Source organism: Oenanthe melanoleuca, chromosome 1, assembly GCF_029582105.1.
Source record: "Oenanthe melanoleuca isolate GR-GAL-2019-014 chromosome 1, OMel1.0, whole genome shotgun sequence".
NCBI lineage: Eukaryota > Metazoa > Chordata > Aves > Passeriformes > Muscicapidae > Oenanthe > Oenanthe melanoleuca.
The window spans coordinates 21,499,558-21,512,702 of record NC_079333.1 but is presented as its reverse complement, the minus strand read 5'-3'; the positions used below and the strand labels follow the sequence as shown (position 1 = coordinate 21,512,702).

At 42.4% G+C, this 13,145-nt stretch overlaps 1 protein-coding gene across 20 annotated transcripts in view; it reads left to right on the top strand.

Moving 5' to 3' along the window:
- The window catches only part of ZBTB20 (zinc finger and BTB domain containing 20), a 477,873-nt gene that overhangs the window by 440,194 nt on the left and 24,534 nt on the right, over nucleotides 1-13,145 (top strand). For all 20 annotated transcript variants that reach the window (XM_056496777.1, XM_056496890.1, XM_056496857.1 and 17 more), the window contains one exon: nucleotides 6,220-6,407. In XM_056496777.1, coding sequence (XP_056352752.1) covers nucleotides 6,220-6,407 — 188 coding nt within the window. The remainder of the gene's footprint in view (nucleotides 1-6,219; nucleotides 6,408-13,145) is intronic.

The following is a 13,145-nucleotide window of genomic DNA, read 5'->3' as shown; positions in this document are numbered from 1 at the left end:
TTTGGCTGGATTACATAGGTAATGTTGCCTGAGAGAATTCTGACATTGCATTGTGGTTTTATTGTGCTCTGAAATGACCATTTGTAGGGTATTTGTACTTTCCCCCCATAAATATAATTGTTTTGAATTATTTTGATCAATTCTCAGTAATTGTCAGTATTGTCACAGTGTTAGCACAGCTGAGATGCTCTGATGTTACAAGTCAGGCAAGCTCTGTTGTCAGGAGCCAACTCTCATGAGAATTGTGGTTTAGATGGAATAAATGGACAAATTTTGGGTCATATAAACCCTACTTCAGGCTTGAAAAGAGCACAGCAAATTTCAATCTTACTTTAACTTAATCTCTGAGTTTAATTTAATTATGTTAATCAGTCTCCTGTAAGGGATTTTGGAGTTTATTTTACTTTTCTGTGTTGATTAAATTTTCCAGGCTTTTATTGCACTAGAACATTGGGTCTCTCTTGTCAGTTCTCCGTGCCTCCCATTCTTGCTTAGCAGTGTTCCATTGGGATTTCTCTTTCATATTACATTTTATGGCAATGTTTTCAGGAGTTTGTGTTTTCCATTGTATGACACAAACTTGCAATCAGAGATTTTAAACAAACTGCCAGTCATGTAGCTACAACAGCATGAAGATCAGTGTGGCTGCAAAATCATCAGAAAAGCTGTGTGAATATTCAGCCAGTCAGACTGCGCAGGACTTTTAACTACTGAAGCAACACTTCTGGCAGGAAAACTGTGATGGCTCAGGTGGTTTAACGTGAGCTTGTCTTGGGAAGCTTCAGCCTCAGCTTTGGCATTCAGTGTGTCCTGAATTTTGGGGTGAGGTCTCTGGGCAGATTTCAGCTGGGTTTTGTTGTTATTTCAGGCTGATTTTTTTATATTCAGTGATTGTACTCATCTCTCTCTCTTTACTTTGTCAGTTTCTAAATATGTATTGTCAATGTCATGTCTGGAAGAGACACAACACTGGCAGTGATAAGCACTGATATCAGGAGCTGTGTTAGTCGCACACAGGCAGAGGAAGAATGTGCAGCAGAACACTCAGGAAAAATACTGTGTAAAATCAGACGTGAACTATTTTCACACTCTTATTTTTAGGATCTGAATAGCTGGAGGTTTTGGGGTTTTGGTTTTTTGTTTTCAATTATATACAGCCTCTGTGAATTACTAAGGTTACAAACTAACTGTGCACCAGTGAGTTAAGTGCAGTGCTTGGACACTACAGGCATCTCTGACCTGAGGGCACTTTCTATAAAGGTGATGCTATAGCTGTGAGGAGACAAAATAATGCCTGGAACACAGGTGGGCAGACTCAGCCAGCAGCAGCAGTTAAACAACATCAGCAACCCTGTGGCATGTTCCCTCTGTGCTGTTTAATATGCAACGAACAAAGGTCTGGTTGGTGACCCAGCCCTCCCTGTATTCAGAAAACTGCCTCATTATTGTTCATTATGTAGTATTATTCTCATGCAGTCACATTATCATAGGTTCCCCTGAGAGCCAGGATGCTACTGTGGGCTCTGCACAGCTACACTGGTTCCTATACCTGAGCTAATTTGTTCAGTGCTAACCTGATGTCTCTTCAGGACAGAGAGCTATAACTAATGCTTGAACCTTCCCCTTGTAAGGGAAGGTTCAAGCATTAGTTATAGCTGCTGTGTGAGAAGTACAACCATACACTGTCTATTTTTGACAGGGACCTGGTTTGCTGGCCCCACTGTGAGAACGTGTTAACTCATCCAGGGGAAATTCATTCCAAACTCAAGTAATGGTTGCAAGGGAAGTACATGCAAAGAAATCAACTGTGGGGAGCAAGTGGAGGGTTGAGGGAGAAAAAGTTGTATGCAAGAGTGACAGCAAGAAAGGGGAAGTGTGACAGGGGTTTTAAAGGCATTCCAAAGCTCAGAGGTAGTAATTAGTTTCTAGATAGCTTTGAGGTTAGGACATCCAAAATATTACCCATTCTGCCTTCAAATGAAACAAAAATGAGCCAATTCTAGTTTACAGCCAGTGCCCAGATCATTGCAGCTGCTGCATCATTGTGAGTTGCCCACCATTTGAGATCTTGTATGATAGTGCAGTGTTAAGGTATATAGAAAGGAGCAAACGCCTCAGTGCAATGAGGATGCTGACAGAAAATAGAAATAAAATGATGGCACTGATTGTACATTTTGCTTTATACATGAGCTGACAAGTACTGATACACACTGTTTAATTCAGGGATGACAGTGGAAGCAGATAGCCTACTGTTAGGTATTGGAGAGCATACAATGAAGAAAGAAGATAATATATTTTAAGTGGTGTAAATTAACATAATGAAAAATAACATAATAAATATAAGGGAATGCTGAAAGTGAATACCAACAAAAGGAAATTACATGGACTTTATATAGGATAGAAAATGGAAGTGATAGAGTAGGTAGGATGTTTAGAAATAAACTGGATAAATCCCTTGTAAATCAGTAGCAAATATAAATTCTGCAGGGACCTTCTAGACTTCAAAGTCAGTATCTCTTCTATTCCCAACTTCTGGGATTCCATGCATCAAGTTCATGTACAAAATGGTCATCTCTTTGCTGTATTGCTGTTCTACCATTCTTCACAAGGAGCAAGGACGATGATAGCCCTCTGACAATGTTAAGAAGGAGTTCAGTATTGGAAAGGATTTGTAATGCACCTAAGGTATGTGTGGAGAAGGAGATAACCAGAGATCAGAACAGAGCCCCTTGCTCCAAGAGCACATTCCCAAGTCTTTTACATTCCAAACATGGCAATTATTGCCCTTACTAACAAGTAAATAACAGACAGCTCTTTCCCAAGATTAGCACATAGAGAAGAACATAGTCATAAGAACTAAAGCAGCAAGGTCGACTGACCCTTACTACTGAAATAATACATAGGATTGCCAATCAATGAAGTCCAGAGATGGGACATAAATAGCTGCAATTTGTGAAGGTTCCACAAACAATATTTATTACTTGTTTAATTCTTGTTCCTACCTTTGTTCTTACAGGGTTTTTGACATGGTTGTAACAATTCACAGTTTTCCAAAGTTAGGGTACCATTTTTACCTTCTGGAACATGGAGAGATATTAGAGAGCTTGCTGATAGAAATGTTCATAGAAGTAGTGTGCAATCAGAAAAAAAATTAGGTTGGAAGGGTTCTCTGGAGGTCTGTAGTCCAATTCCCTGCTCAGAGCAGAGCTGACTTCCAAGCTGGATTAGGTTATTCAGGGCCTTGTTCAATTAAGTTTGGAAAATCTCCAAGGATGGAGATGCCACAACCTGATTGAGTACTTAACAACTCTCCCTGTGATGACTTATAGCAATAAGATAGCAGAAGAAGTAGACTATGTAAGAGAATGTAAGAATATTTAATTAGAATATATAGGTGAAGATCATGGCAATAGGAGCTTTCTGTAGGAGTGATAACCTAGAACAAAAGAATAGCAATGCACTTAAAATAACATCAGGATTGCTGTGGCTTTGTTGGCAACAGTACCTGGACATTGCAGACTGGAGAACTTTGTTTGAGTTTCTTCACAGGTAGTTTTGATCACAGTGTTCCCAGGATTTTTCTTTTCGGAAAAGCTTTCTTTAGATCCTTAGCTGACTTTGCTGATTCCTCAGTTTCCCTCCTGTGGAAGCCTGCATTCCTTTCAGGTGGTAGTGACATGCAGCCCATGTCTGAACAGGGAGAGAAATGAACTGCTGTGGAGTCGTGTCATCTCCAGTGCCAGTTAGCACCACTGCTATATTCTTATCATCCAAGTGAGCAAAAGTCACCGAGCTGGAGGACTACAGTGTGGAAAAGTGATGACACAAGAGCATCTTATTACACAGTGTCAGCCTTAGGGAAGAAGTAGAATATATATGTGTTTGGATAGGAAGAAGCTGGGGATGTTTTGCACAGTCTCCTTGGAGTCACTACCTGTTGCTATAATATTTTTTAACCTGTCCCTCTAATGAGTTTTGAAGGCCTGGGAGGCACAGGCAGGATCAGATACACGATGAAACATCAGTCAGTGCTTGGTTTAACAACAGAACTATGGCTGTGCTAGTTGACTGACAAGTCTTGTTTACTCAGACTAAGCCCCGACTCTGCAAATAACAGCAGTCTCCTGCCCAGGGTGAGCAGCTTTGTGTGTGGATAGACCTTAAGTCAGAGGCTGTATTCCAAGCATGTAACTTGGACTAACTCTGAGCTGAAAACTCAACTTCCAGGTATAAGGAGCTTTATTACCCTGTGCATCCAGAGCCCAAGCCTATGCACAGCCTTAACTCCCTGGCCAAAAAGGTGTGCTATCTAAAAGCTGTTTGGGTAGCAGTGCTGTAAAACCCCACCGGTTTATGCACAGATTTCCTGCAGTCCCCAGTGCACGCAGGCTGCACATGGGAATATCCTAGGATCGGGAAATGAGATGTGTGAAGGTGTACCGGAGTTTGTTTGGATCATGCCACAAATCCATGCAGACTGTTACAAACAAAACATGGGCAGTCAATGTACTTTAAAATATATGGGCCCACGTACAAGCTCTGGTTTACAGCAGCAGTACCATCTGCCCATCCCGTGGCGTGGAGACTGTAGTCCCGGTAATCCAAGACGCAGCAGGGCTGCCAGAAGCTGCGGGGTGTGAGTTTGAGCCCTCGCTGGCCGTGGTTCACCTGCAGAGCTCAGCTCCCCAGCCGCACCCCGCAGCCCCGGCCGGCTGCCCCTCGGCCGGGCCAGGGCATCCCTGCCGCGCCCACCACCTCCTGGGAGGGGCCTTGCGGGACGAAGCGTGGGGAAAGACTTGTTGTCTATCTTTCTGGCCCGTTTAACTTATCCTTTTATTCTAATCGCAGTTTTTCTTCCCCGCTCTGCTCCTCGGGCCGGGCCGGGCCGGGCCCGGCCGTGCGGGTGCTGCCTCCCGGCGGCGGCCGCAGGCAGTGGCGGCGGGTCGGGCCCTGCCCCCGGCCGGGCGTGCCGCCCTTATATAAGGCCTTTATGTAAGCGGCTGGCCCGCTCTGCCCCTCCTCGCCCCCCGCGGGAACGGCGCTCTCCACGCTGTAGGATCCCGTTAAAAATGGAGAGGCCGGTGCTGCCCTCAATCCCCGTCCCGGGTGGGACGCGGGAGGGCAAAGACGCGCGAGGAGAAGGGGCTCCCGTCCTGTCCCTCCATGAGGAGAGTCCCGGCCTGTGGAAAGGGCTCTGCGGGCAGGCGGGAGGCCGGCCGTGCTCCCGGGTGCCTCGACACTGCTCGGGGGTTGGCAGGGGATAACGGGCTCCAGCGGGGCGGCTCCAGCCTGCCTGGCCCCTGCTGCTCGCCTGCGAGAGCGGCCTCGTTCTGCCCCCGGCCTGTGGCGGCAGCGGCCGCTGTTAGACGGTGCCGCGGGCCGCATCCTGGGCCGGGCAGCGCTGTTCCTCCGGGGCTGCGTCCCCGCTGGAGCAGCTCCCTGGCTCGGGGAGCACGGAGAGGGCACCCGCACCTGTGTGGCGGAGCGGGGACACTGAGACGGGTGCCCGCTGTCCTGTTCGGAGTGCTCGCTGTGGGATTTAAAACCTGCCGCTAAGCACGGTGCCTCGCCTTCTACAGCCGTGAAACTAAGGCGGTGACTGACTGCCTGCTTGATGTTCCACTGAGGCTTAATTCCATGGAGGTCCTGGATGGAGGAAGGTGTTGAGAGCTCGTGTGCACAGTGCTCATAGACACTTGCTTCAGGTTCCAAGTCTTAATGCTTTACTTAGATTACCTCTGCATCTCAAAATTGCATCAGTGCTTTTCCCTACCAAGCAAGTCTCTGCACTGATTCGTTTTGAACTGGAAACTTGCATATTTGTTTGCTTTTCAGACAATTCTATTATATTTCCGTATAACTCTCTCTATTCAGAATGCTACAGCCTTGGTTAATATTTGTCAAACGGCGCTCTGTCTAAACTACTGGGACAAATTTCATTTTATATGTCGTCAGTAGGGGCAGAATAAGGAGCTTCGTGCTTGGCCTATTTGCTGTAACGCAGTCTCAGGGCCATTGCATCAGAGTCAAAACAAGGAGCAGCTTGTTTCCAAACAAGAAGTATGGAGGAAAGTCTTCTCTGCCTCCTTCCCTGTAAGGGAAAAGAGAGGCAAAAGGAGGGTGGTGGTGGGGGAAGAAAGTTATCTTTAACAGATTCTAAAAATGCCTTTTCCCAAATATGCAGTCAGTCCCTTCAAAGGTCTCTTTGTTTATTTTCAGGAAGAAACCCAAGACAGCTGAAAACCAGAAGGCGTCTGAGGAGAATGAGATTACTCAGACGGGTGCATGCAGCGCCAAGCCGGGCCTTCCCTGCCTGAACCTTGAAGCTGTTCCTTCTCTGAGCCCGGCCCTCATCCACTCTCCACATTCACCAACAAACCTGCACGCACACACAGGGTCATCTGATTGTGAGTACACCAACATGCTGCTGGGGTTCTTGAAAACACCTCCCTTACTGTGCAGCAGGTTTTCCCTTTGGATGCTCTTCCCATAATGTCATAAGCAGAACCTTCTCAGTACTTACCTTTTCCCTTCTTTGAGAATTGCATCTAAAGCAGAACATTTTTGTATTGTGGTTGTGATAATGCAGTCAGCCAGAGAAAGCTGAGAGCATGCTGTTAGGTCAGGTTGTTGCTTATTACAAATTAAAAAGTGAAGACCCCTCAAGCATGTCCCTGTCCAACTAGAACTGTTGCTCTTCTCCAGGTAGTCACATGCTTCTCATTACCAGCTATATCTCCTGACTGGAGGGTTTCAGCCTGTGCTGAAAGCAAGTGGCTGGCTCTGCTGCCCAGGACTGTAAAGTTTCCATGAAGAAAGGGAAGTATTTTGTGGAGAGGATCAGTCTGGGAGAATCTGCAGACCTGTGTGGTGGTACCAGCTTTAAGGCTGTTGTTTTGTGGGCATTCACTTTCAGATTACTCAGCATGGGTTAATTGCCCTTTAGAAAATGTTGTTCTCCGTTTTGCCAAAAAATACAAAAATAAGGGAGAGAATTATTAAAACTGGATTTTGGAAAGTCATCTTACCTTGTCAGCTCTTCAAAACATTGTAATTTCAGGTCCTTGCCTGGAAGTCTCTTGGGCAAGAATGGGCAGGGTAATGTGAATCTCATCACTCACTAGTTTTAGAATATATGGTTTTCCTCTTCTGCAGTAGTTTCGGTTGTTGTAAAATTTACAAGGTAGGGGGGAAAGGAGAAGGATGAGGACACCAGGTCTCAACAGCTCAGAAGCCAATCAGACTTCGCAAAAGCCTGTAAAAAAAATCAGGGCATGACAATAAAAAAATCAGATTTAAAAGTATGTGTATCTTTTTTAAATTAAAAATCCTGCCTCAGGGCCAAGCTTGGAAGTAGTCAGGTTATAGGGATCATCACTATCAAAATCACTTTAGCTGCAATTCATTCCTGTTGGCTTCTGACTTTATTCATTATGAGCTTCTGCTAGAGATCTTGATTTTAATAGAGCTGGTAAACATTGGGGAGACTTTCCTAAATCTCACCTGGTGATTTGGGGAGAAGAAAGAGGTGTGAAGCAATTGAACAGCAGGGAGCATGCAATTTAGTACATACAAGAATTCTCTTCAAATTGGAGATGTCAGGCTCTTTGTTAAAACTGGGGTGCAGTTTTGTCTTGTAATGTTTTTTGAAAACAATAAGCTTGTGAAAAGATGAAAAAAAATGAGCAGAACAACAAGAAAAAATAATCCTTATTTTCAAACAAAGAATCTCTTTATCCCATTCACAAAGATGAAAGAGTTCATTAGTAAATGGGATTTAAAACCTCACACTGATTTTTTTTGACAGTACAAATGGAAACCCATGAAAGCAACTTTAGGACAGAGGCCAGCAGGGATTGTAGGGAACTTGGAGAATGAGCTCCTACTTTTGCTTTCTGAGGTGGCCAAGTTCAGGGTGAGGAACATTGGCAGAGAGCAGCAGGGGAAGGTGGAGCCTGCAGCTCTTTATGCTTTACCTGTTCTGTGCAGTGTCTTTTAGACCCCTAAGTTCTTAATGTCCCAAAGTCACCTTCCAGATGATGTCAAAGGCCTTTTCCAACCTAAACAATTGTATTACTATATAAATAGGAATAAACTGCCAGCCCAGGTTAGATGCTCTTTTCACACTGAAAGTGTGGGGACTTTTTTTCAGAAAATGGGTTTAATAGCAATTTCAGCATTAACATTATCCTGTCTTGCGAATTGTTGAAATTTAGTTCCCAAAATATAGCTAGAGTCCTGCAAAAATTCAGGAAATGGTAAGACTTCTTGTGGTATTGATTTCTGTTAGCTGATTCCATGTACTCTGAAACCAGTAGAAGATCTCACAATTATTTATGACAGGTTATGACCTTTATCAGGTTGTATTTGTTAGGGGTGGTATGCATATAATTAGTGTTTGGCATGTCCTTGCAAAACAGCAAGGACCCACATGAATTAAAATGAGGCATGATGAATATTTATTGCATATTTACTGTAGCTTTCTACCATGTTTTGTGGTATTCTTTTTTTAATATTGCCTCACTCCTTATTGCTGGAATTTGTTCATGGACACAAAAGATTGATTTTTGTGACTCCCAACATGAAAAACAGGTTTCCCTGTTGTTACAAATGCTTTCTCCATACCTCTGATGTGCCTTGTCTTTTGCAACAATTACTTCCCCTCACTCTAGAATCTTTCTTTGTCCTCTCTTCCCCTCCTCTCACAGCCACATTGCCACATCCTTCTTCCTCTCAGCTTTTGGATGCATGGTGATGCTTCTCTTCTTTGGGCCAGCAAGACTTTCTGTCCTTCCCTCTACCTTTAGACAACACAACATTGCTTCTCTTCCCTTGCCCAGACCATCCTACTGCCTGTACACCCACAGCTGGGCAGAGACTTCATTTTAAAAGGACAGTCTTCATTCTGCTAGGGAGTTTTCTAGTAGATGGCAAATAATGCAAAAATACTTTAAAACTAGAGTTAGACAGGAAGTTTTGGAGGAATTTTCTCTGAAAGTACCAGAAACACCCAGAAAGGGTCAGCATGGTAGGATATATTAATTCTTGGAAAAATGCACAGATATACAGATGGCCTCATTCTTGTATCTGGGGAAAAAAAAAAGGCTTGGATTTTGTGGATCACCTATTCAAATCAGTTTGAAATCTTCACTGACCATTTTGCATGCACAGTAACTAGTGCTTGGCAGAAAACACTACCACATATTTATTATTATGAGAAATGTTCAGAAACCAATCTACTTTAAAATATCAGGGTGCTTTTAGAATGATTCAGATCAAAATTTTTTTCCAAGCATAGCAAATAAAAACTCTGTGATAGCCATCTGCTCCCCAGCTATAAAAGGCAGAGGTGAAGAAAACCTAAAGCAGTAGCCTGAATGCCAGTCTTACTTATATGAAGACCTAGCAAAAAAAAAAAAAAAACCAAAACAAAACACCAAACCTGGGTAAAGCCATATATGATGCACAACAGTAGTTTAGGGTTTCCTTCCATAGCATAGTGTGTTCTATATGCTGCTCTGGTGCTACTTATTCCAAATGAAATTGTATTATTCCTGAAATTGTTGGTCTGGGTCCTAGTTTTCTGGGTTTGAACACTGTATTTCCAGCACAGATGAATTCTTGAAGCTAAAGTCAGAACACAGGAAGCACTGTGTCCGTGTCCAGTCCTATCTCCTTTAGTCTTCAGAAGTGCTGACTCATGCAATACAATTGGAGAAACAAGTCAGAGAAGGAGGTGCTTCCTGAGGTAACTATTTTCTTGGAGAGCTTGGCAGATAAAAAACATCACTTTGAATTAACTTGGAATTAAGTGATAGAGTGAGCTGCTAGAACTCCAGCAGTTATACCTGTAGCCTACTCAGCTGTTGCTAACCTATCTATCTCCTTACCCAGAAGAAGGGTTCTCGTGCAAGGACAAGCACAGGTTCTGGAAAGGATTTTAAAAAGCAAGGGAAAGCAATGAGATTTGTGCTATTTGCATTTTTTCACATATTTCCGTGCTTATAGATAGAGAGTGCATAAAGTGCATAATAATGTTGTAGCTCAAAGGCTGAACAGCCTCAGGTAAAGTTTCTAAAGATTTTGGTGAGAGGAAGAAGGTCATCAGGACCTGGTTGTATTTAAACTGGTTTGGTCTGCATAGGCCACTTATTTCAGGAGCCTTTCAGAAAGCATCTATTACTGTATATGTTTTGCAAGTGCCAAGAGATAAGATCATTTTGGCAGAAACTTTCACGAGTTCTCAAAGATACAATCAAACAAAAACTTCTTTCAGGCTCTGATGTATGCATCTTAACAGATGTGTCCAAACTCAAAGGAATCCCACGGGAACAGTGCAACTGAATCTCTTTGTCTCTATTGATAGTTTAAAGAGTTATTCTTAGACATTGGATGGTCCATCTGTGAAGGAATTTGTTCCAGACAAGACAAAAGCAACATCTTTGCAAAGAGTTTCCATGGGACTGAGAGGCAGGTTGGACAATCACTGGAAAAACTTCTGAAGCAGTATTCATGATTTTAGAGAGCACAGAATTCTTGCAGACCTGAGACTCTGGTAAGGAATGAGTTGAGAAGAAAAGCAAGGCATTAATAATTTTTTTAAATCTGTTAAACAATCATTGGCAGGTTGTCGAAATAAGTGAGGACTTTCTAAAGTTATGTTTTAGCAAGGGACTGAGGAACTTTTTTGCATTAAATAGAATGCAGTTTATAAATACTGTCAGTGATAGACCACATCTGAACTCTTTGCCCCTACATGCTCAAGTACCATGGCTAACTTGGTCCAATTCCAGCATGTTTCAGCTTTCACAGGATGGGAACATTGAAGCAGACTATTTGCTTTTTTTCCCTTCTAAGTGCTGATTTTTGTAGCTTATTAGCCTTCCAGCATGACAGGGAAAGGCAGAGTGGGAACCTCACAAGATTCCTGAACTCCCCAGAGCATTGAGTGTGAATATGGAAACTCTGGGGTTTCATTTTCTTGTGTAGCTAGAGGGACCCACCATTCCCTTCCCATGAATCTGCCAGTTTGATTTGCCTGGGGCTAGTATAGAGGCTGGGTAGATCTGAAGGTGGTTTGGCCTCATCTTTACCTTTTAAGTTTCCTGTGTTTCTCTTCGAGGTTCTGTGGCAGGAAGAGTGATTACATGCCCTGATGGTCTTCTCCCTCTCCCTGGAAATTTGTAGCTGTGATTCTGTAGGAACTGCTCTGGAGCTTTCAGATAGTCTTCACTCTCAGTGAAGACAAGAGGCACCCTGATTCTACCAGCTTCCTTGTTTAGAGAGTCAGGCAGTACGTCAGTAGCCATTTCAGCTGTATTTTTGCTTATCTATGTATGGCATGTCTTAGCTAATGCTGAATATTTTTAGGTTGTTTTTGGTGACCTAGGAAATGATGTATGTTTAGATATCTATTTTAGATGATATAATAATAATGATACAGGCTTTTTCTGTAGAAAGCTAAACTTAAAGCAAAGATATCCACAGTTCTCAAAATACTGATGTCACAATACTTAATTGTACTTTTATCTTGCAGAACATTTGAAGTTTTGTTTAGTAATTGCTTTTCTTTTTTAGTAGTTGCAAGTGATTTCTATGTCCTGTGCACTTATATTTTTGTTTGTAAAATTATCAAAGACCCATCAGTCAGGGATAACTTGTGTTTTCTTAGAAGCAGATATATGTTGCTTGAATTATATAGAGACAAAAGTAGGTACAGAAATGCATATGCAAAACTATTAAGCTGAGCTCACCCTGCCTCTTGAAAAAGCTATCACAGTTCACTGAAGAACTGGTAGTGAAAATGTTGTACTAGTGGTAGGAATTGGTCTCTATATTCTAATCAGTGCACTAAGTGAGTTTTGTCAGGTTGGTCTCTCGGGCTTTTGGTCTCTTGAGAAATGACTAATAGCATATGGTACTTCAGTTACAAAGTCAGTGAATATGTTTTCAGAAGCAACTGTGGAGCCCAAGTTTCACTGATGCATAAATCACTTTTATTTGTAACACATAGATGCCTTTGAAAACTTGTCTAATTATCCTAAATGTTGGTTCTGTTATTTGATGTCTCTGTAATACTGTCTTGGTGTTAGGTTGTGGTGTTCAGTGCTTTTCTTACTGCTCTCCATTTAGAGACCTGTCAGTGATAACATGTAGAATCTCAGCTTTGGTTTAAACTGGCCCTGCATGTTCCTAACTCCCATGATTTCAGGGGACATCTTGAAGCTATTTCTACAGTGTATCTATCCATCCTTTCTAAATACCAGGGAAAAGGTTAAGACTTATTGCTCTTTACAGTTCCATAGCTTCCATTCTTGAGGTGACTGATTTGGTAATGCTGTAGTGTTTCTCTTTGTAAGTCATGCTGCAGCCAGTAAGGCACACTCTAACTGTCCACTAAGATGTCTGCAGTCTGTTTCTGATTTTCCTTTGTTGTGTCTCCAAACTTAGCCCCCTCTAAGATTTTAGTTACTGTTCTTTATGTTTACAGTCTTCAGCAAATCCTTCTTTTGTATGTTTCAGCTGCTTCACTCGTAAAATAAAGGAAGTGATGAATATGTACAAATATCTATCACTGTTCAATGTATCAAGGTGTTCTAGTACTTTTTTCAATATTTGGGATTTTGTTGGTTTGGTTTGGGGTTTTTTTTTGGGGGGAGAGGGGGGGTGGGGAGGTGGTGTTGTGTTTGGTTTAGTTTCAGGTTTTTTTATAAGTCTCCAGAGCAGTGCTTTTCTTTTCTCCCCTTGAGCTGGCTTACCTTCTTCCATCATACTCCATCTTGAAAATGTACCAATAATGTCAATTCCAAGGTAGAGTTTCTGAAACCTCCTTGCTTACCTTTACTGCTTTCATAGATAGTAGTGTAGTCTTGTTAACAAGACACTATTACTTGCCTATGTAATCTATCAATCCACATAGTCTTCTGCACTTCATAGATACCAATCCTTGTTCTGTTAACTTTCTCTGTCTGATATGCTTAAATAATGTTTTATTACAGTATTTGTCTTTATGCTTTTAGTGGGTTTTTCTTTAAATTTCCTCTTCACCCTCCTAATCTTTGTTTTACATCTAGTCTGCTACAGTTTATGCTCAGTTCTATTAATGTCACTTGGGCATGATTTCCATGTTTGGAAGAATAAATTTT